The sequence below is a fragment of the Eretmochelys imbricata genome, chromosome 3, assembly GCF_965152235.1.
Source record: "Eretmochelys imbricata isolate rEreImb1 chromosome 3, rEreImb1.hap1, whole genome shotgun sequence".
Taxonomy (NCBI): domain Eukaryota; kingdom Metazoa; phylum Chordata; order Testudines; family Cheloniidae; genus Eretmochelys; species Eretmochelys imbricata.
The window spans coordinates 117,686,817-117,711,860 of record NC_135574.1 but is presented as its reverse complement, the minus strand read 5'-3'; the positions used below and the strand labels follow the sequence as shown (position 1 = coordinate 117,711,860).

At 42.4% G+C, this 25,044-nt stretch overlaps 1 protein-coding gene across 3 annotated transcripts in view; it reads right to left on the bottom strand.

The window, feature by feature from the left end:
* TIAM2 (TIAM Rac1 associated GEF 2) overlaps positions 1 to 10,771 on the bottom strand; it is a 104,673-nt gene extending 93,902 nt beyond the window's left edge. For 2 of the 3 annotated variants that reach the window (XM_077813234.1, XM_077813235.1), the window contains exons 1-2: positions 8,493 to 9,686; positions 2,371 to 2,806 (exon numbers count right to left, since the gene is read on the bottom strand). In XM_077813234.1, coding sequence (XP_077669360.1) covers positions 2,371 to 2,806; positions 8,493 to 9,686 — 1,630 coding nt within the window. Of the gene's footprint in view, positions 1 to 2,370; positions 2,807 to 8,492; positions 9,693 to 10,756 lie in introns of those variants that run through there. The other variant, XM_077813233.1, reaches the window with a different exon arrangement.
* Between the last annotated feature and the right edge of the window lie 14,273 nt (positions 10,772 to 25,044).

The following is a 25,044-nucleotide window of genomic DNA, read 5'->3' as shown; positions in this document are numbered from 1 at the left end:
AGGAGCAGGGCATGTTTTAGAGTTCAGCCACGTAACAGCAGAACTATGGATAGGTCCACACATTCTCTCTACTCCTGATGCTGCACTGGAACTGATTATAGTCTATGTGTTTTGATCAAAGCTTATACTCAGGGGGAATTGGTGGGAAAGCAAGTTCCCTTGTTAAAATAAATTAATTAGAGGGGACAGATGGGAAGGACAGTTCCCCTTGTTAAAGGTTTACTATTCAAGCTCAGGTCTTGTCAGCACACTAAGTAAAGTGGAGGCCTCAGGACACTGATAAATCCAAGTTTGGCAGGTAACCAGAAGGTTGTAAGCCTTTTCCATATTTATAATTAAACACATATCAACAGAATGCAGAGAAACATGCTGTTCTCATTCACATACGTGGCTCTTTTAAAAATGTATTTAAAAATATCTTGGTTATTTAAATTTCCAGAATAAATTAAACCAAGATTTAATCAAAATCTACACAAGGAGTTCTGAAGCAAGTTTCTTGATCTTAATATAGTATGCTATATAAATTAAATAAAAGAAGAAGGCCTTGAAATCCACACAGACAAGTTTATTTTGACAACAAAAATCTTTGCAAGACAAGTAAAGTGTATGTATGAAAAAGGAAATGAAGGAAATGTCTATTTATGAACAACTAACAAAGACAAAAAGATCCAGCACCATGAAGGTAACTATAACACTAATCCCATGTGAAAAGCACTCAAGATACAGTAATAGGACTCTCACAAAACAAGTGTAACATACTTAGCCTAAGGTGTTTTGTTGGTACTTTAAGAAATCTTTCAAAAGACAGATTAAACTCATATTTACACTTCAGTGTCTAAACAAAGGTGAGGAAAGGGTGGTATTCAGATACTGCTTTTTCTCTTTACATATGCTATTTGCAGGCGTGATTCATTTTACTGCCTCGGTCTCGTGATAAAGACAAGTGATGTAACCTGTTAATTAAGGCTTTGTCTACACTGGACTTTCATCTGTAAAACTTCTGTCATTCAGGGGTGTGAAAAAACACACCCCAAATGACAAAAGTTTTACTGATGAAAAGTGTTGGTGCGAATAACGCTTTGTCGGCAGGAGAGCTCTCCCACCCACAAAGCTACCGCCTCTCGCTGGGGGTGAATTTTTTTATTTTTTTTTTTTGGTCAGTGGAAGAGCTCTCTCCTGCTGACAAAGAGCAGCTATCGTGCACACCTTTTAGCAGCACAGCTGTGTCGCTAAAAGGTGCATAGTGTAGACATAACCTCAGTCTGACTGCATTTTGATTGCTTAACAACAGATCTCAGAATTATCGTGCAGAATTATTGTATTTTTTTCTTTCCTGCTGGTTTACTTTGTATGAGTTAACATTGCGACATTTTGAACATCACCAATACTTACAGCACAGAATTTATTTTTCTTCAGGTCTAGACCCATGCATGGGTCAGGTAATAATTTTGAAAAGTGAAACCTGTGGGAAGGTTATTCTATTCTCTCCTCCAGCCTCAAATATGCTAGGAAACTATTTACTTTGACTATTTCCTTACTTACTAACTTAGCATTTAGCATTATTAACTAAAAGGCAATTCCCAGCAGTATAATCTATACAATTTAGGAAATCACCTGTTAAATTCCTCTACCTCCCCAAACAAGTTGTATGTTGATTTTCCTCCACATATTTGCTGACACCCATCCGCTGCTGGTAATACACCTACTTCCTCCATTACAATCATTAGTAAATATGCAACCTTAGCTCTGACCCAACAGTCATCCACCAACCCACAAACAGCGTTTTCCCCCCAACAGATTGGCTCCACACTGTGCTGTTTCATAGTAAGGGAAGCACACCCAAAGCTGAAGGTGCAAATGTAGGCCCACTTTTAGGAAGGTACTTAAGCACATGCCTATTTTTAAGCATGTGAGTAGACGACTTGTGTACTTAAAGTTAGTCATGGACTTAAGTATCTACCTGAATTAGGCTTTGTCTACACTACAGACCCTACAGCTGTACCCATGCAACTGCACTGCTGTAAGGTTTCCCGCGTAGCTACTCTATGCTGGTGAAAGTGGTCCCACTGGCATAATTAAACCACCCTTAACAAGTGGCAGTAGCTATGTCGACAGGACAGTGTCTCCCACCAACATAGCGCTGTCCACACCGGCACGTCTGTTGGTGAAACTTTTGTCAGTCGGAGGAATGTTTTTTCACACTCGTGATCAACAAAAGTTTTACAGACAAAAGTGCTAGTGTAGACAATGCCTAAGGTCTTCAGGGGCTGAGTTTCAGTTCAAAACGTTATCTAGGTTTCATTTTAAAAGACCACCAAACAATGGATAGCACCTGTGTTGGCAGGTTAAAAGAGTTTAACAATGATTTACCTTTGAGTGTTATCCAATACTGTTTCCACTTTCTCCGTGCAACCAGCTCAAGTTTTTTCTCCTTCTGTAGAGTTACCAACGGCTTGAAGAAGAGCCACCCTGCTTTGCGCACAACTCCTTGTTCTCTCTCATACAGCAGATCCAGTTGCTCTAAGGAACTGAATGATTCACTGCTGGAGTCCTCTGTGTCTGTTGATGTGTCCGTATTCTCAGCGTTAGTCCTGCTCATGTCCAGCTCCCGCATGAAGTTTTCGTAAATGTTCTGCCGCAGGGCATCACTGCTGATTGCATTAGTGGATTCACTTCTCTGGGGCAGAATATGGCCAGAGCCAGGTGACCACAGTAAACCAGACAGCTGCGAAGGTGATAGAGTGTCCGTAGCAAGGTTATCAATTCTGCTGTCGAAGTACTCACTCAGATCTTTGGATTTTGGCTCCTGTAAATAATGCAAATTGCAAGTAATCTATGGCGAAGAGACATATTGTCTTGTTTCATGTTTCATCATTGCAAACTCCATCACAGCATGCCTGCTTTCACCATGATGGTGCCTGTTAATCTTAGCAATCTTTGCTACTGTCAGTACTACTGCAACATTTTTGTTCAACAGAATCCCAATAAGGCTAATTGCCAAACCAGCAGTGTTTCCTGACTCAACAGGCCTTTAAAAAAAAAAAAATCATAGAACTCCTTGATAATTGCTGTGAGTTGATTTCCAACAGCCCAATGGGCATTGTGAATAGAACCACATACCTCTGACAACCGTGAATTCACCTGTTTTCTGAGCATCGTGAAACAGGGACATTGTCTTTTACACCCCAACCTGACTATAATAGTAACACTGAGAACAGGGGTTTTATAATGGGTGAAATTAAATTCAATCTAGGTAGCAAGGTTTCAATATCTGACCATTTAAAAACTTTGGATCTTTGGATTAACAGATGTAAGCTGATGACTTTAATGGAGCTAGGCTCATTTTGCCTCCTGAGGATCTGAAGAATGTCAGTCTGAAATATTTTTAAACCCATTGAATTCACCATCTACCAACCAAGATAAATGTGCTCAACTTTGTTTTAAAACTAAGAGAAAGTGTGTTGGATGATTTGCACAAATCCAGGTTTTAAAATGCAGTGGTGTATATTTTCTAAAGATTGTAGACATTGCTATTTCAGTGGGGGCTTGACTCCCAGATCCAGCAGTATATTATGAAATCCATTTGTATTACTCATGCTTGTATGATGCAATTTCATTTCTTCTGCAATCGAGCAGGGCAGTTCCCTTTTAAGCTCTTTGAGATGACTGTTCTACATATGATTTTAATTCCACATTGGTGATGTGGAATGTTCACTCATTCCTGCAACAGTCTGGCTACATGGAAGTTCCGAGCCTCATGGCCTGACTCAGCAAGGTGCTGAGCACCCTTACTTCAATGGGCACTCATGGGTCTTAGTATTTCACAAGATTGGACTCTTCAAGCTAAATTCCACTGTCAAAGAGAACCATCCCACCAATCTGATGGGAGGATTTATCTCCCATCCAACTGTATTTTACTGATATTCTTAAAAAATACATTATACTTAAAGAATAAGCGAGAGAGAAACTATTTGCTGTCTTTTGTATGGGGGGAAAAAAAATCTAACAAATTTTACTTGAAAATACCCAGTGGCTGTAAATAGCTCAACCAGAAGCACAACTATTACCCAGGAAAGTGTTATTTTTTGCTCAAGTTTACACTGCTTCTATAGTAATATTTATTTGCACTCTGACTTCTACATATGGATAAAGTAAACAAACACTGGTCTCCTGTGAACTAGTCGCACCAGAAGCTTGGAAAGCAGCTGCATTTTTTTTCCACATCCTAGATGCGGCACATCTAAAATGTACTGGAAGAAGCTGCGTCATGTTTTGATAGTATGATGACCTCCAATGTAAAGCCAAGAGCAACAGGGAGATCCCATGCCATTGCAGATTTCACAAGGTAGGTCATTTTTCAGCAGTAGGCTCAAAAATGCCAGATTTAATTTAAAGATTATGTTCCAAGACAATACATTTAAGTTTGAACCTGGAAGAAACCCTTCTAACATCTAAATCTTTTAGATGTGCTCAGCAAAATAGGTGCAGCTTTCCTATAAGCGTGTATAGTTTCAGCATGTAATTGATCTCTATCCTTTCCACAAAGCTTACTACGATTAGGACTTAGTCTCAGAGCACTAAAACAACAACATAACACATATTGATCCATTTGGCACATTCCTCAGAACGGGACAGCGAGAAGCCAGCCTGGCCCAGAAGGAGCATTTACCAAGGGGTAAATCACTCTATGAAGTCAGCTGAGTATAAAAGTGGCTTGAGATCATCTGGAGTACTGTGTCCAGTTTTGGGCCCCACACTACAAGAAGGATGTGGATAAATTGGAGAGAGTCCAGCGAAGGGCAACAAAAATGATTAGGGGTCTAGAACACATGACTTATGAGGAGAGGCTGAGGGAGCTGGGATTGTGTAGCCTGCAGAAGAGAAGAATGAGGGGGGATTTGATAGCTGCTTTCAACTACCTGAAAGGGGGTTCCAAAGAGGATGGCTCTAGACTGTTCTCAATGGTAGCAGATGACAGAACAAGGAGTAATGGTCTCAAGTTGCAGTGGGGGAGGTTTAGATTGGATATTAGGAAAAACTTTTTCACTAAGAGGGTGGTGAAACACTGGAATGCGTTGCCTAGGGAGGTGGTGGAATCTCCTTCCTTGGAAGTTTTTAAGGTCAGGCTTGACAAAGCCCTGGCTGGGATGATTTAACTGGGAATTGGTCCTGCTTCGAGCAGGGGGTTGGACTAGATGACCTTCAGGGGTCCCTTCCAACCCTGATATTCTATGATTCTATGAGATCAGAATCAAGGGCTTGGCTACACTTGCGAGTTAGAGCGCATTAAAGCAGCCCCGGTTGCCCTAGCTCACTACCCGTCCACACTGGCAAGGCACGTACAGTGCGTCTGGTAGTTCACCTTGGCGAGAAGATTAACGCTTGTTGTGCCTTGGCTGAAACGCCTGGGCGTTAGTGCGAACGAGGTGTTGCATTACTGTGCTCTGATCAGCCTCCGGAAACATCCCATAATCCCCTTAAGTCAAGTGGCCACTCTTGTCATTGTTTTGGAATTGCTGCAAGAATGCGGATATGCCCTTTGAAAGCTCCATTTCTGACAACTGGCATGCTTATCTGCTCCAAGACAAAGCAACCGTTACTGTGGAATGCTGTGTGTGTGAGAGAGGGGTGGGCGGGGGAGTCTGCTGCTGTCTGAACTTACAAGACAGCATGCTGACATGCTCTCAGCCCCCCGAAAACCCACTCTCTCTCCCCCCACATACACACAACACACTCCCTGTCACACTCCACCCCACCTCCCCCATTTGAAAAGCACAATGCAGCCACTTGCATGCTGGGATAGCTACCACAATGCACTGCTCTCTGTGGCCGTTGCAAGAACTGCTAACGTGGCCACACCAGTGCGCTTGTAGCTGTCAGTGTGGACAGACTGAAGTGCTTTCCCTACTGCGCTCTACGAAGGCTGGTTTAACTCAAAGCGCTGTACATCTACAAGTGCCCCAAGTTCAGTGTCTGAAGTTCATTCCTGCAGATGGAGGCAGGAGTAATCCTAAATTCCAATGAAAGTGAGAGGGAATGAATATCCTAATATGCAGATTTGGGTGAGAGTTGGGTTCATATTATTTGGATAGTTGAGACTATTTGGAATTAGAAAAAAATGACAATGGATATAAAAGATTTAAGATGTGAGCTATATTGAGCAAGGGAGAGAAGGCAGCAACATTCTCACCAGTGCAAGTGGAGAGGCAAGATTTAAAAAAAATATATATATATTATGCATGTCCCTGCAAAATGATTGTATTCCATTGATCACACAACTCCTGGCCTGACTCCAGGCACTGAGTAGCTGCAAATCTCTGGTAAGATTTGGGAATCTCCATTTCCCCTTTCTTTAATCCAGTTTTGGCACAGGCACATGCTGAAACATTGGCATTTCAATACTTTCTTATTGCTCTTCAGAAGCAATCAGCTTCCTACAAAAAGACCAATTTTCAGTTTATTTAAGGAATATATTGTTAGGTTTGCAAATCACTAATAGGGCCTCGTTTGGGGCCCACTAAATTAAGGGCAAGCCATGCCACTAACTGGTTATAAACTCCATTAAATTTGTCAAACAGGGACTCGAGCCCCAAACTAATACTACTTTGAGAACTTTTGTCTCTCTAGGGATCCATCTACACTACCACTGTAACCAAGTGACAGCATAGCTATCCCCAGAGCCAGTTACAACATGTTTAAAATTGGTAAAGTGGAAAGGACCCAGCCAAGCCCTCACAAACAAACTACATCTATGGACAAGATGCTACACGTTTTAACCTGTTGTTGCTAGAGTCCTCATCTCAAAGACAGTTGTTCTCTGTTACTCAAGCCCAGCATTTTCAAAGTAAGATACTATAATTAGGATTGGGGTTGATTTCCTTTCACCAGGTCTGGTTTGATACAGACTCACCAGCAACATTTCCCTGCTGTTGGGGAAGTCAGTGAGTCTCTTCACTATGTATACACAGCTGGTACAAAACAGCCATTAATCCCTTACCGAATATCATTCTGAAAATGTTGTAATTAACTAATGCATAACAAAAGGGCTATGTTACAGACATCGTATTTAGAGCCTGATGTGAACTTTTATAAAAATCTAAATATTCAGTGCTGTTTATATCAATGAAGAAACCTCGGGTAAAAAGCTAAAGCACTTTTTATTAATTCAGTTTTTTCCTGTTTTCTAACTAACAAGTGAGTGCTAAGGTAAGGTTTCAAGAAACTTGAGGGCTCCATAACAACTCTCAAAAAGTCTTAAGTAAGGTAATGAACCAGCTGAGCAGCCTTCAGTTTCCCAGAGCCAAATTCTGTGGCTCTCTTGCAATTTACACAGGCAACCCTCAGATTAACCTGATTTCTTGGCACAAACTGGCCCTTAATATTATATGCCGTGCCTTGAAGTCAGTTTGGCTCACACATTGGTTGTGGTATGGAGTGAGGAGGAGCTCCAGGAAGATTATGCCACAAAATGGCATAATGCCTACCAAATCTTCCCAGCACATTGGGGAAGCACAGTTGCTGCATCATCCCTTAGAGGGAGCAATGTGTGATCTCCTATTTAGCTAGATAATACTGCTGGATGGTCTGAAGATGTACTGGTACATGGCTCTGCCTCCTCTCTGCTCACCTTGGTGGTGGCTTGCATCCCTGCAGTTTTAGAAGGGAGCAGTCCCTAAACTGAAGAGAGCACAGAGAGCACAACTTTGGCCAGTCCTTTCATGGGAGGCATTATGGGAGTGAGGGAAGTTTCTGCATATCCCATTTGTGTGTTCTTAGAAGGCCAGGCACAGTCTGGCCTTTACGGAGCTGATTCTGGGACCTAGAGCAGGAGACAGGAATTTCAGTCTCGATCACAGCTATCCTCAGTTCCCATTGATGGGATTAACCTTAAACTGTTCTAAAGAGACACCCACTAACTAACCAGATGGCACTTCAGTTTTGATACCCAGAGAATTATGTAGCCAGGTTCATACACAGGAAGAAGACAGCTAGATAATAACATCTCCATAAAACACTTACAGGTTTAACCAAAAACCCCGTTGTCTACAGTTGGATTTGGAGATATAACTGGGTTGTCCTTTCCTAACTTGAGAGGGATAACAGCGAACACTGGTGATGAGGGGGAAAAAATTTACAAAAGATATTTACAACGTGCACATTCCCATGTTTCAGGATTTGTTTTACTGTACTTTTCAGATTATTTTTACAGACATTTTCAGGGCTACAAATTATGTTTTGATCTACAGGATCAGATATATCTCTTTGCTTTAACACTGAAACTATTTTAAAAGCTCTAGTCCATCTCATGAAAATCCAGTGACTTGAAAATCTATTCACTGATGTATTTGCTTCCATAAATGACAATTCGAGATAGCTGGAATTTTCACCAATCATTGAGTAGTCTTATGGGAAAAACAAAATACAGGCATTATACTAATGGAAGGTGTCTACAGCTCTCAGTACTAGACTTTAGGATGAGTTTTTCCACATACCTGCAGTTTTCTTTTCTTTCTAGAGAGGCTTCCTGTCCAGTCACTGATGCGTCGCATCCTGCTTTTTAATGTATCCTTCTTGGAAGCATCTTCGTTTAGGGGTTTGGATTTTCTACATGGGAGAGTATAAGAAGAGTACTGTGCGGGGCCTCTGTGTTCCACCCTAGAGGGAACATCAATGTCTGAGGCAAAAGAAACACGGTTGCTTAAGCTGGCATGAGTGCCAATGTATTCATCAGACAACCTGAGATCTGAGGATGGGCTGCCTTCTAAATTTGTATCCTTATATAGATCGCGGAGGGAGGAGAGAGATGAACTTTGGTTGAAGGACTTTTTCCTGTCATTTGTGGGGAAACTGGCATGAATCCTTGTATCCGGAGTGCTCCTGGTCAGGTAGGAGCCATTCAGCTCATTGATATCCCCATTGTTTCCCCAGGGAGAGTCATACCATGAAGATTCTGAGCTTAGGGAGCTTCCTTTACTGGATCTAAGTCTTGAGTCAGTGGGAGATAGACGATGACTTGAAGTGTCATCCATACTGGAGTTCCTCCTCACATCTAGCAGGTCATTAGATTTGGATTCTAAAGTAGGTGAGTACCTCAGCAGCTGGACTGGTCCTTTGGATTCCTCTGTAGAGTCTTTGTTGTTGCTACTGTTGTGAAACTCAACCTTTAAACAGCCATCCAGTTTCCCCAGTGTTTTAATGAGAACTTTGGGGCTCCTCCTGTCATCTGGTGGTGAGGTTGATGCTAGGCTCTCATTCTTTCCATAGCAATTTAAAATATGTCCACTGCATTCCCTGGAGGCAACATGATTACTTGCAACTTCAAGGCCAATATAATGGAAACCATTCTCGGGAAAAAATGCCGCATTGCTTCCCTGGCAGTAGTTCCCTGTGTTTGTCCTGTGTTTGGCATGGATACTGCTTTTAGAGGCCTTTGCCACTGTGTCACTGAGCCTCGGTGAATAAGGCTGGTTACTCTTGAAGTGAGAGAGGCAGCTTCTGGCTAGTGATCTCGATTTGTAGCTAGTGCTACTGCTGCTGTGTCCCCATCCATGCAAGGAGCAAGACTTTTCACAGCATTCATGCGAACGATGAATTTTCAGAGAACATGGTTTCTGCTTGGCACCAGATGCAGCATTAGCGTGATTTTTTGATCCATGAAGGCTGTACTGGCTTTCTGAATTCCCCATTTTCCACTAAATTAAGAAAAAAGTTTCATTAGTATCAGTGGCCAGAAGATGAAGAACTAAGATGAATAGAGCACTTTTACACTCTAAACAGGAAACAGACTTTTTTTTATTGTATGAAACAACTTTTTTTAAAATAGAGTCAATAACCATTTTCAGTATTTAATAATTTTTTTTTCAGCGGGTGGGGAGGTGGTCAGGAAAGCTCATTCTTTGCGTGGTTTGTTACCCTGCTATAAAGCTACCAAATGCTGGCGTCTAACCCCATTGAAATCATTTCAACACCTCCCTCTTCCCACACCCCCTGGCAACATCTTCTTCTTCTAACTTGTAAACCTTTAACTCCCAAGAAAAATTGCATAACGAAAGGGAAACAACAGGATAATCACTACTTAGATGTACAGTGAACTGTACTTTCAGAAAACCCCTTCTGCCAGGAGACACGCAAACTGCAGTTTCAGCTTGACTAGCTTCTGTGAAATAAAATGTTCCTTCAATAAATTGTTCAGTAAACCCCTACTCATGATTAAAAAGAGCCAATGGGGTCGGGGGGGAGACTTGGGTTTTTTGAATAGCTTTATCCCTCGTTTCAATACAAAGCTGCACCATGTTTGTTCAGCACACAGAAGTTTAGAAGCTCACTCCACAAAAGGTACTTGAGCAATCCTTGCTGACTTAAAGTAGCATTTACAGGAGAAGTTCAATTGCTGGTGTGAGAAGGTTGTACAATCTGGCCCCATATAAGTGCACTTGAACATAAAAGGCCCAAGATGGCCCACCCTTACTTTTGTTTCAAACTCCAGTGGCTGCAATATACATACAAAGGACAAAGAATGTTTTGAACAGATAAAAAACAAGTCATCCTAAACTGTGTTTTCAATGTTGAAATAGTAACTAGTGCTTCTCTTCATATTAACTTTCAGACTGGACTTGTGTAGCCTCCTTACAAGCTTCTGAGAATCCACATTTTTTTTTTTTTTTACATTTATTTTGAAACCCTCCCTACTCCACCCTATTTATTTTTCATTAAGTATTTTGGTATACAGTTTAGTATGAAATAAAAACAGAAATACCTCTAGAATCACCATTAAATGTGGGTGCAATTAGCAATCAGTGTGCTTTGCATTGTCCTAATAGCTAGCCACCACACTTTCCAAAAACGGGATGGCATTCCATGAAAACTTTCTGGAAAATACAAATAAGGAAAAAAAAATCTCAGTCAAATATATTTACATATACTTTACCTCTGCTATCAGATAAATCAACATAAAAATAAGAGAGCACAAAAATAGAGAGAAGAGAATTGGTTAAGAGTCTTTATATTTCAGCTACATATTCCTATACACTATGTTTGTTAAATTATTGCAATAGAACCTAATATTGGGATGTTTCCTAATTCTTTCTTACTCCCCTTTCAGTGATGAACTGGCACAAACTTCCATTACTCTGCATTTTGCTTTGGTAACATGCATTAAAATTCATCAGCCTGTGCAAGTATCCATTACAATTTGGACCACTTGTACCAAACTGATCAGAGCAATGTCTTTGTGCTTGTTTACTCCTGTCATGGCTGAATTCCAGCCACAACCCCAGAGGTGAAAGGCTACCCTGCCAACAAGCCAGCAAACTTTTCTTAAAGTTTATTCTGATTTTAAGTTAATCTGCCAGCAAAACAACAAAAAGGCAGCACCAGGCTCTGCACACACCAAAAGGTAACAAGACAAAAGTCGCTACTGAGAAGCTGAGTATACATCAGCTGTTCACATAGCACACAAAGGCTGTAATTCAAAACAACAGGACAGGATCTGAATTTCACAGAACTCAACAGCAGGTTATTGACTGAAAACGCTCAGCAGAAGAAATGCATCACTGTAGAGAAAGTTTTTTTGGGGAAAATTATTAGAACAGCAGTTTAACGGATATACTGTTTACCAAAATTCATTCCTTCCCCCAAATAAACTTGGTGGACAGTTTACAAGTAATCCATGAAGAGTCCAAAGAACTATGACATTTTCAATGGAAAAATTATCCCATCTGCACAGAAATAAAAAAAATACACTGAAAGATTTAGCTTCTTTATTAAAAAAAGAGAGAGAGAGAGAGAGAGAGAGAGAGAGCGCGCACGCAAAAATGTGGATGATTTTATGTCTCTAACATATTAAGAGCCACATAGGTGACTAAAGGAATTCATTAGCAAGCTTTGTATTTGGCTAACTTTTAGGTTACCTACATTACAAGTCACAAACTAGCATTAAAAACAGTATTGACAGAGAGCCTTAGACAAAGGTCAGCAAACAAATGTCTTAGAGGTATATTATATTTTTTTGACCTTGCTCTGCAGTGTTTACACACCTCTGTACACAAAGCCATGAGTACTTTCACCAAGCCATTTGTTAGAGACTTTCACAAAATGTAGGGACTTGAACATCTTATGATAAAAAAATCTACTTTATTTGAAATGTTAATAATAAGGAATTTAGATGTTTATGCATCCCCTTATCTTGTAGGTACTAACTGTCTATGCCTAGAAAAGCATTAGTTATATAAAGCAGCTCTAACAATAGCAGCTTTAATACACAGCAATTGATTTAACAACAGAAAGGGGAAAAAACCCTACATTCAAGATGAAACCAAGTTAAATAGAAAAAAAAATGCATAAACTCTATCAAGTTCCCAGTTACTCAGTCAGTGTAAATCTTTAGCAAACCTGCTTTCACCATTCCAATAGGAACAGATCACAAACTAGGGAGTTTGTATGTAGAACCTACATATCAGAGCATAAACTATACTTGCAAGGAAGCTTTGAGGGGCTTATTTCTATTCATAAGGGGACATTGAACCCAATTTGTCTAAAGAAGCAGGCAAAGTGACCATCTGGTCTCCATAATGATTGTGCACTGGATGGTAATCCTTTTAACAGACAGGGTAGTGAGCAAGCTGCTATTAAGAACCTCAAGATAGACATCAGTTTTTCAAGGCTCAAGTCACTGGTACAATTTCCAGTGTGAGTGTCTGATGCCATGTACATATTATATAATGGGTGAAGGAATAAATTTATCTAAGGTACAATGACTGTAAAATAGGGCCTCAGTCAGTGTAGGAGCCAAACATACAACAAAACAGTCAATAAATTCCACAGAAATAGTGACAAGGGATTTTTCTCAGCGCTCTGGGACTTCAGAACGCCAGGACATTCTAAACATTCAAACCAGTGACACAACAAATAATGACATCTGCAAGACTACAGAGCAATCACCACTCTCAAAATTAGCCGCAGCCATTGCTACTTTTCTTACATTTGTATAGAGATTTTCCTTCGACAGCCTACAATATGCGTGAGTTGGGGGAATCAGTTTGGTGCTAAACCCCAGATGACACTGGTGCATGGGAAAGGCTCTAAGACAAGTTCCAGTTTCTTTGATTCAGAGATGCAACGTATTTTAAACCTCCTTATTCTGGAAGGTACAGAAATTGAAACATAAAGGACTGATCTTAGCAACATCTAAAGAATAAAAATATATATTTCACAGCATCTTTGTATTTCAGATTAAGAGATGAATTCTCCCACCAGTTTGCAGAGATGGCTGTATGGATACCTCTCATGAACAAAACCAGCTCCTATTAAATGTTTTCTGTCATTGTAGTCAGTGTATTTATAAAGTGGCTCACCTCACTCAAGGATGATAAAGTTTATTTACTTTCAATTGTACTAGACATTCCATGAAAAAGAGTTTTTAGCCTTTACCCTAGGTGTTCCATGATACATAAAAAAAAAAAAATGCAAGTATACCAATAGACTACTCCAGGAAACCCCCTCTCCCCCACCTACCACCACCACATCCAATAATTAACTTAAGTCAGAATCCAGCAGCTAAAAACATTTCCCCATGTTTATGATCTTCCATATGAAGTCCTCCCAGTCTCTCTGGGCTCAAGAACAAAAATGTGCATTGTAGCATGCCCTGAAAGATCGACCAATTAGGTCTATTTCAGACCAGGGTGGGAGTGAGATCCTGAACTGAGGATCCCTCCTGGACAATGGCCAGCCAGCTACACCCCTTCTCTTAATCTAATGGGGCTCCACCTTAAGCACCTTCACTGACTGCCATTATGGCAGGATAGTGATTAGACAGCCTTACCAAATGATAGAAAATGTCCTTGGGAATAAAGGGTATAGCAGCACATTGCAGCTTTAAAGGAACTTTCCACACCAAATTATTAATCTCTGAGAACAGAGGTTTATAAAGAGGTATTTAGATGAACTCATTAGCATCCCATACTGTATGTAAAAGCAAAGACAAATTTTGTGTTTTCAAAATGTATTGGGTGAAAGCAAATATTTACTTTAAAAACAATAAAAAATAATGTTTTGGCATTAGATTTGCTTATAAGAAACAACAATTCAAGGGAACAGGAAGTTTTCAGACCTACAGAATAAATTGCTTATTCTGTGGCAGCAGTTTACAGCCAAGGACTACGAAGATTCCTGTTGTGATTTCACTTATTGTAAGAGCCACACTACTTTGATTTCAGCACTGCCATCTCTCTTCTTCCAGTACAATGACATTGCCTAGGTTAAGACTTCCCTAAAATTAAAATGCAGGATGCTTCTCTATTCTAAATTGTGCAGAACTATAACTTCAGATTGACAGAAGGTGCACAGGAAGACATAAAAGGACGGAGTACCCTTCAACCAAAGGCAGAATTATTTGGTATTCACGGATGAAATCTAAAGGAAAAAGAGACTATGGTAGGATTGTCATGTGACAATTTTGTAGATTTCTTTGGTAATGGTTGACCTCTTCAAACTATGAAGTTGTTAGAGACCGACTAACGTACATTCTAAGCAATGGTGAAAAAGGCATCTTCATGCACACATGAATCAGTCTACTTCTATCTGTCTATTTGTATGCAATATTTAAAATATCTTCATTCTCTTGTTGGGCACTCAGTGTGAAATTCACTCCTGTGCATGGCCAATATGAGACCTATGCACCATTTAAATTCCACTTAAGCCCTCTTTTAAGATCTTATGTGGGAATGTGTGTGCTTCACAGGCCTGGTGCTGGTCCTTTGGACATGCGTGAATCTCACACTAAAAGAATACAGTGTCACTTGAAGGATATTGAAGCAGGCAGCAGGGAGGGATCTGGGTCCAGAGACTTCCATTGCTATGAAACCATCAGAAAACAGATTTTTAGACTAATACAGCCTCCTTTCTAACCTAGGCAGATCAACATAAACAGTGTTGCCAATAATCATCAGAACCAATAGTTTGAAAGGATGAAGCATCTTGGAGAAATATCCAGGCTCCAAAAAAAGTACTCACACTTATGTTATATTGCCATTGTTCACCTGCCGTGAAAAAGTAAGCACATCATTGAGGGAGAAATGGTCATTAACCTATCTTTACCCCCCACCCCGTCCATGACCCATTAGTTCCAAGTCTGAGTTCAGCAGATCAAGACCAAGAGCTTTGTTTAAGACCGACTGTAAAACACTACTGAATGTAAATAGATCATCTGTGAGGGGAAATTCAACAAGAGACACGTAGGCAATATAACTGCATACACTCCATAGGTAACTGGGCTCTTAGCTGGTAGAATGGTAGTAATAACATTTTAGGAAAAATAAAATTCAACCCATATGGAACAGATCTTCTGGCTTGGATACATCAGAGGACCCCAGATTAGAAAATTGGGCAGAAGACCAAAGGAAGATGGGAAACATCAGACCAAGGCTAGAAAAGCCACCTAGGAAACGTGAACAAGAAAAAGGCCTTGTCTTTCCATTCTTTACTGTTGACCTGGAGATGAGAGAAGACATCAGATGACTGTTCTAATGAATCAACAAGGCATCTACTGTAGAGGCCTTTCATTTAGAACAGTGGCTGCAAAATCTTGGTGTCCTAGGGTTCTCTCTAGTCGCAAATGCCAGTAGTTTACATGCCAGTCCTCCACTGCTAGAAGACATCACAGAAACACGATGGGCAGGAGTCCACTCTTCTGAATACCATGGCCACTCAAAAATAAATCCTGTCTGAAGTACCAGTGCTGAAAGTGAGAATCAGGAAGATGAAAAAAATACGTACAGAAGAAAGTACACCGAGAGCCTAGGAAATCTCACTGTTCTACTCATGCAAATACTGACCTCAAGCTCCATCATGGTTATAACGTTTGTACAAAAGATAGGAGATTAATCAAAAGGAGCCCACACTGACAGATGAATGTGGATTTCTTTAGATAAGTGCAGTAAAGGGGTACACTCTCGGACCTTTCTTATGGAAGGACTTATAGTATTTGGCATTGACCTCTGGTGGGAGACACTATGGCAAATGCTATTTATCTTTTCTCTATTGTTTTTTCACTTGTTTGTGGGATTTTTATTTTGTTTGTTTAAGTATATATATTTATTTTTTTATATAAAAAATGATCTAATCCTTTGAGAGGAGTGGAGTATAAAATAAATGCGTCCCCAGCACTCACCAAATGCAGCCTTCTGTCTTAGGAAAGATGTGCTCCACAAGCTAAGGGGGTATATTCCGAGCTCACATGCTCATACTCCTGCTAACTCAACGAGAGCTCGTGTGAGTATATTTAGTGGTGTAGCTGCAGCAGCACGGGCAGGAGCAGAGCCAGCACAGATCCCTGAGTCCAAACCTGCCTGAACCCCACATGTACATATCTGGCACCAACACACCATGCCACTCCCCACGCTGTCACAGCTACACCACCATTTATGCTCTCGCTTACCCGCACTGAGCTAGCGCAAGGATGTCTATGCTAGGGGAAACCTCTAGCTCATACTAGATACACAGCCTTAGAAGGACTTTCAGCTGTAGAATGCGACTGTAATATTCACCTTCAGGAAGGGGGGGAAGACATGGTGGTGCCAATGTCTTCGCAACCATGGCTGGTCCATCTGCATGTCAAATAAGGGCACCACAAGAAACTCTCATCTCAATTAGTGGTGCTGCGATTATGCAGAATCTAGAAGTATTTCAGAGTAATTAAAAAAAAAATCCCTCTCCCATATGAAATTGCCAGTTTGTTATTTTCTTTTGCTGCACTTATGTGGTCTGGAATGCTATGGCTTTGACTTGGACCAACTAACTGTCTCCCCTCTTTCTCTAGCTCAAGACAATTAATTTAACAAAAAAAGATTCTTCTTTCAGTAATTCCCAATACTTTTTCTTGTCAGCTTAAATCACTTTTATACCCTCCTTTCTGTAATGGTCAAATCATCATCAACTTTAGATGGTTTACTGAGTCTGAGCCTGTATTTTTCACTTAGCTACTATACAGCTTATGGTTGTGGGGAGGGGGAGGGCTTAGCGTATTTGCTTTGTTAGTTCCACAGGAATACAGGGTTAGAAGTATCTTGTTTATAAATTATACCTTTGTTCACTTTGGTTTGCAGTTTAATGTGACAGTCACGCAGAAAGCCAAAAAGTAAGCTAGACTTCACCTTTTTCAAGGCTGTACATGGATCTATACAGGAAATAAGCAGGGATGTGTATTAGTGTTACACTGTAGCTGAATTAAATACCAAGTTTCTTATTGGCAGCAATTTACAGTATTTTTTAAAACTATGCATTTTGGTCACGTGCTTTCACAAATGAGAAGCAGATTTTTGATTCCTGCAACTCCAATCATATTCCTATGACAAAAATACACCATAATAAATTGTACCATAGTATTCTTGGCAGAATATTTTGCATTTATATACTACTGTATTCAAGCAATGAACTAAAGCAGTGGGGGAAGGGGGGGGGGGAGGAAGCATTATTTAGCCTTAAAAGTCCCATTTGAAGCCCGAATCCAACTCAAACTCATTTGACTCTCTTTAGAGCAGAGTCTCATTAGGTTAAACAGAAAAAACTGTTCGGTAGATCACAGATGAAAATAAAAACAAAATACGACAACAGTTTTCTTCATAAAACAGTAATCAGTATTCAATTATTAAATATCAGCTAGATAAGTCTTTTAAACAGTTAATCATTGATCACACGCTTCTAATTTTATATATAAAAACCCACAATCCCTTTTTTGGTTTTACATACAAAGTCAGTACCAAAAAGCCTACCTCACTCTTCACATGTCATATCAGAACTGCAGACCCTGTAACGAGGCCATGATTTTTCCTTTTACTTAAATCATTTTTCTGAGCCCTAGACTTGTGCAATTTAATTAAGTTATGCTTTACAGTCTTCAAGTTAGAGCAGCATGGAAGACTGATTCAAGCTTGAAGATCCTTATCCTATTACAGGAGGGCTGATACAATCTAAATCTCTGGAGACATAATTTTCTTCTGCAGTAAAAACAAAGTCCATCATTTGTAAACGTTATTGAATTGATGCACAATGGCTAGTGTGCACATCCATCTAAGTAATAACCATTAAGCTTGAAGAAAAAAAAAAAAGAGAGAGAGAGAGAGCCAGTTCAAATTTTGGCTAATGTAGTTGTAGTAGTTAAAGAGCTGATGTGTCCTCTCTCAGAGGGACGACTTCCTGCCCATGCAGGGATGAACTTAATGATCCGATAGGTCTCTTGCATCTCTAGCTACTATGTCCTCAGGGTACAGACCAAAATATAAAGTAGATTAATGTAATGCCTTCAAGGAATTTCAAACTATTTAGGAAACTAATGAGTTAGATCCTAGGAGTGCAAGGACTCTGTACCTGCAGGAACTGCAGGCAAATTGAGCAAAAGTTTCTAAAATCTGATTTCTCAAACTGTCCTCCCTTTTTTCAGCTTACAACTTGTGGGCACAGATGTGTGCAGAAACTGATGTTCTGTAGCCATACATCCTGAGGATGGGTGGTCTTGTGGTTAAGGTACTGGACTGGGACTCAGAGCTGAGTTCAGTTTCTGGCTCTGACAGATTTTCTGTGTGATGTTGGGCAAGTCGTTTAGTCAATCTATGCCTCCTTTCCTTCAAGGACATAAGAACAATGGGTGAGGTTTTCCAAAGCGCCTCAGTGACTTAGGAGAACAAATGCAAATGACTTTCATTGGGACTAGTGCTCTTAAGTCACCTAGGTGTTTCTGAAAATCCCATCCAATAACATTTCCTTTCTCTCGTCCTTTGTCTATTTAGATTGTAAGTGTTTTGGGGCAGGGACTGTCTCTTAATATATGCACAAACACCACAGCACAGTTGGGCCACAATTTCAGTTGGGGCCTCTAAGTACTACTGTAAATACAAAATAGGGAAGAAGCAGAAGAAGGTGTCTAGGTACTTTGGATGCAGCCACAGTCAGCTAGTCAGTCATCTAAATTCTCTCAACTGTGCCCACGTGAAATTTTGGGTGCCGAAAAAGACGCTTGATTGAGAGCAAGACCCCATTGCTCAGCAATAATTCTCCTGCAAACTTGTATGCGAGAATGCCTTACTAGGTCTTCCTTATTCTGTTAAAAAACTTTCACTTCCAACTGGACAGTTAGTAGAGATGGTTAGGGCTGCCATTGAGTAGCTCATCTGTGGAACAGTAACCACCTTATTTGCCTTAAACTCACACCCTTCTCCTCTAAAAGCAAAAGTGTTATCTACTGATAGAGAGTTTACATGAATAATCTGAGCTAACACAGGTCACCTTTGGGTAGCTTGTTTATATCAACTTCTTGTACATATGTCCTGTATGTCAGAATTAAAATTGGACCTTACAGCAATAGTCTGTTGTTTAAACAATGATGACATTTAGGTGGTTATGTGTACATTTCAAAAAATAACCACTCTAAGATGGAAATGTCATACTTCCTTCTGCAAATAATTTAAACAGATACTCTTAAGTAGCAAAGCTCTGTTTGCAATCAGGTCTAAATTTTTTTTTTTTCTTTCCAGTTGAATGTAGCAGAGAGATCCAAAAGACAACGAGGCCAAATCTCTGTGCCACTCCTGCCACTTTACCCTGCTTTATCAGCATAAAGAATGGAAGTTTTTCCTCCAATATTAAATGTATTTAACACTAAGAAAGGAAACTTTTGGTCCATTATGATTTGTATTTATTGTAAATTACTAAAATTATGGGACAGGCTAGGCAGAATCCAAGAAAAAAAAAAAGGAGAGAGATAGTCTATGCATTAATCATCATGGATTGGGGCAGTCACTGTGGTGTATTACTGATAATATAAAGCTCTATTAAAGCATACCATACATATGAAGCTTTCCTTAACCCTTCCCCCACCCCACACACACAGCCCGGGCAAAAACACAAAAAACAACCACCACCTTTAGGGCCGAGCTGTAAGGTGATTTTGGCAGTGTCTAATTCACCAATTACAACAACAATTAAGTTCAACTGATCACAGATACAAAGAGTTCTGTGGAGGAAAACAATTCACGTATACTATGTAGTGTAGATGTTAGCTAAAGAAACCACTATAGTTGGAAGACATCAGAGAAGTAGAGACACAAAAATTGCTCATTCTGCCCAGTACCTTCAAGTTCAAAGGTTTCTTATCGCACTTTATTTTTCTTTTAAATATTGTTTTTGTGCCTGACAGATAGTTCTCTCTCTCTCTCTTCCCAATTTCTACTGCCCACCAGCCTTACCTTCAGCAAAGCTCCTGCTTCAGCCTCTTCTCCCTAATGTTTCACAAAACTATGCAGCACACACACACACACACACAGACACTCCCTTTCTTTCTGCCCCAGTAAGCCAGGAAACTGTGTCTAACACTTCAAAATGTTCAGCCGTTATGAGCTAAAAACAGATTCTGGGCTACGCTGGATGTATTTTTGTCTGTAAGCTACACACCCTCCTCATGTTCAATTTTTTCCATTGGTGGAACAGTATGATGCAGACTTAACCAGAAAGTGGTTTTCCATGGGCCGCTTGAAATGATTAGCTTGGACAGCCTTCCATAATGCCTCAAAGCCACCAGGGAATACTCTATGACTAGGCTGTTGTTTGACCCTGCATTCCAGAATTACCACGAAAGTTCCATAGGAAAGCTACTAGAAAGTTTGCTGAATAAAGGTTTGCTTTCTTGAAGGTAGCCTCAGTGTCTTTTTTAAACTCATTAACAGCAAGTACACACACCTAACATCCTTGTGTATGATACCTTGGTAAACAAAACAACTTCCAAACCCACCACTGGAATGTTATAGTCATGAAAACCCTCTCTTAAAAATAATTCTATGATTTTACACAATGTCATGCATATCAGGCAAATCCTATGTTCTCTTTGGTTTTGTTTTTAAAACTGTACCAAGCTGCAATAGCCTACAGGTTTAACTATTTGTTTCTAATAATGGTCATACGATACAAAGCAGACATATTTTACATAAATGACAATATTTTTAAATTTCAGTGCCTAAGCCTAGGCTACTAAATCTATATTTAGGCACACAGATAACAGCCTGATTTCCAGAGGTTCTGAGCAACCACATCTATTGACTGCAGTGAGAGCTAAGGATGCTCAGAACATCTGAGAACCAAGCCACTTATTTAGATGCCTAAAAACAGATATAGATACCTACCTCTAAGCACCAGCATTTGAATATTTTGGCCAAAGTGCATTGTGGAAGATATGTTAACTTAGTAACAATACTAATGAAACAGACTAGAATAAGTTTCATCTAGTTAAACTCCTTATGTATCAAGACTCTTTAAAATGACAACCAACAATCACAGCTACCAAACTGTTATCTATCCTGCATGCTTATGCAAAGAATATCAGTTTCACAAAATCAACTTCCCTATTCAGAAGTTTACTTTAGGAAAATATTTCTCCACGTTGAACAACAGGATGCATGATTTGAAGGACCATTGCATTCTAAAGTGGAAACATTCAGCAGAAAAAGACAGTTACCTTTTCCGTAACTGGTGTTCTTCGAGATGTGTTGCTCATTTCTGTTCCTCAATAGGTATGCGTGCTTGCCACGTGCACCAGTGCTGGAAGTTTCCCCCAGCAGTACCCATGCGGGGGGGGGGGGGGAGCACCCCCTGTGGCCTCTGGAGTGGCGCCTGCCTGGGCACGGTATAAGGGGAGCTGCACGCTCCCCCCACCCTCAGTTCCTTCTTGCTGGACAACTCCGACAGAGGGGAAGGAGGGCAGGATGTGGAATAGACATGAGCAATACATCTCGACGAACACCATTTATGGAAAAGGTAACTGTCTTTTCTTCTTAAAGTGATTGCTCACGTGTATTCCACAGTAGATGATTCCAAGCTATATCTGTTGCAGGTAGGTAGGAGTTCACAAGTTTCCAGGACGGAGGACAGCCCTGCTGAACCCGGCATCATCCCTGGTTTGGGGGACGATCGCATAGTGCGAGGTGAATGTGTGAACCAAAGGCCATGTGGCAGCCCTACTAACATCCTGGATGGGGACATGGGCCACGAAGGCAGCCGACGAGGCCTGCGCCAGAGTCGAGTGTGCCCTCACAATGGGTGGCGGGGGGACACCTGCCAGCTCATAACAAGAACGGATGCATGAAGTGATCCGATTGGAAAGCCACTGAGTGGAAATCGGGTGGCCCTTCGCGCGCTCAGTCGAGGCAACGAACAGTTGTGAGGACTTTCTGAACGGCTTGGTCCACTCGAGATAGAAAGCCAGAGCCCGCCGCACTTCGAGCGAGTGGAGACGGTGCTCCTCACTGGACCTGTGAGGCTTGGGGCAGAGTACGGGTAGAAAAATTTTCTGACTCATGTGGTAGGTGGAGACCACCTTGGGGAGGAATGCGGGGTGTGGGCGGAGCTGGACCTTGTCTTTATGAAAGGCCATGTACGGTGGCGTGGAGGTCAGGGCCCTGAGCTCCGAGACTTGCCTGGCCATCGTGACTGCAACCAGGAAGGCCACCTTTCAGGAGAGGCGAGATCAGGAGCACATGGCCAGTGGTTCAAACGGGGGCCCCCATGAGGCGAGCCAACACCAGGTTTAGGTCCCACTGCGGGATGGGGGTCTAGAATACAGAAAAAGATGGTCCAAACCCTTAAGGAACCAGCCAGTCATAGCATGGGAAAATACCGTGTGCCCTTGCACCGGCAGATGGAAGGCCGATATGGCTGACAGGTACACTTTGACAGATTAGGGCGCCAGGCCCTGGGCTCTCAGGTGGAGGAGGTAATCAAGGATAAGTTGGATCAGAGTGGCCACAGGGGAGACACCCTGGTCTACTGCCCACCTAGAAAACCGGGACCACTTCACCAAATAAGCAAGGCGAGTGGAGGGCCATCTACTTTCGAGGAGGATGCGCTGAACCTGTTCTGAGCACATCCTTTCCTCTCCACCTAAACACTGAGCAGCCACGCCGTGAGGTTGGGATGGAGGAGGTGGCCCTGGTCCTGAGAGAGCAGGTCTGGGTGGAGTGGCAAAAGCCACAGCGGAGCTATCACCAGGCCCATGAGGGTCCCGTACCAATGCTGCCTGGGCCATGCTGGGGCAATCAGGAGGACCAGGGCCTTGTCAGTCTTTATCTTCTCCAGGACCATGCTGATTAGAGGGAATGGGGGGAAGGCGTAGAAAACCTGGCCTGACCAGGACAGGATAAGGGCATCAGAGATAGCATCCCTCCCCAGGCCCCACTGGAGCAGAACTGGGGGATTGCCTGTCCTGCCGAGTCGCGAATAGGTCCACCTGGGGAGTTCCCCACCTTCGGAAGAGCCAGTGGGCCACTTCCGGGTGGAGGGACCACTCGTGTTGCGAGGAAAAGTCCCTGCTAAAGCAATCCACCCTCTCTTTCTGGGCGCCCAGTGTGTGGAAGGCCTTCAGGTGGATGTCGTGGGCAATACAGAAGTCCCACAGCCTGAGAGCTTCATGGCAGAGGATCAGGCCCTGACCTGACTGTTGATATAGAACATTGAGGCCTTGTTGTCAATGAGGACTCTGACTACCTTGCCCTCCAGGTGCGAGCGGAAGGCCATACACACCAGCTGCACCGCCCTGAGCTCCTTGACCTTATATGTATGGTCAGGTCTTGAGCTGAGCACAGGCCCTGGGTCTGAAAGTTCCCCACATGGGCCTCCCAACCCAGGTCCGATGCATCGGACACCAGCTTCAACGATGCGGCCTTGTCCCTGAACGGGACCCCTCGGAGCATGTTGTTTGGGGCGGACCACCACCATAGGGAGGTGATCACAGAGTCCAGTACAGTGAGGACCTTATCCATCCTGTCCATGGCCTGGGAGAACTTCGAGGCCAACCACAGCTGGAGGGGCCTCATCCTGAGTCTGGCATGACGGACCACATACGTGCACGCCAACATGTGACCCAAGAGCTGCAGGCAAGCCCTGGCTGTTGTCACCGGGAACCTTGTGACTGAGTCAATGAGACCTTTCAGGGTCTCGAATCTGTCTGGTGGGAGAGAGGCCCTGGCTGACGCTGCATCCAGGAGCGCCCCAATAAACACTATGCATTGGAGCAGGACTAATGTGGACTTGGTGTTGTTTACCAACAGGCCCAAGGCAGTGCACATGGACAGGAGGAGTGCCACATGATCCCTCACCTGCGACCAGGAGGTGCCCTTGACAAGCCAATCATCCAGATAGAGAAATATCTGGAACCCCCGACGTCTGAGGTAATCTGCTACCATTGACATGCATTTTGTAAACACCCTGGGGGCAGTGGACAGACCAAACAGGAGGACTGTGAATTGGTAGTGATTCTGTCCCACCACGAAACAGAGGAAGCGCCTGTGCCCCTCGAATATGTGGATGTGCAAGTATGTGTCCTGTAGATCGAGGGCAGCGTACCAGTCCCCGGGATCCAGGGAGGGGATGATGGAGGCCAGGGAAACCATGCAGAACTTGAGTTTCACCATGTACTGGTTCAGACCTCGCAGGTCAAGGATGGGCCTGAGCCCCCCTTAGGCCTTCGGGATAAGGAAATAACGGGAGTAATACCCCTCGCCCATGAAATCCTCGAGCACCGCCTCTATCACTCCTAGTCCTAGGAGCCGCCCCACCTGCTACTCGAGCAGAGCTTCGTGTGAATGGTCCCCCAAGAGGGATGGGGGTGGCGGGTGGTTGGGCAGGGAGGAAGTAAACTGGAGGGTGTAACCCCAGGAGATGGTGTTGAGGACCCATTGGTCCGAGATTAGCTGCGACCATTCCGGGAGGAAAGCACACAACCGGTTGGAAAAGGGGAGCTTTATTGGGGGTGGATCACTGATGAGGGCTGGCGGGGTGCCCCCAAGCATCCTGTCAAAAGCACCTTTTCCCCACCTGCTTGCCCTTGGAGGACCCAGGCTGGGGGGCAGGCCGAGACTGCCTCTGAGGGCATCTCTTATAGTCCCGCTGCTTCTTATGGGTGGCCTCGTACTTCGGGAAGGTGGCTTGGGTGGGAGTCTGCTGTGGCTTGAACTTAGATTTTGCCGGAGCCGGTACATGGAGGACCAGAGTCCGGAGCGTCGTGCA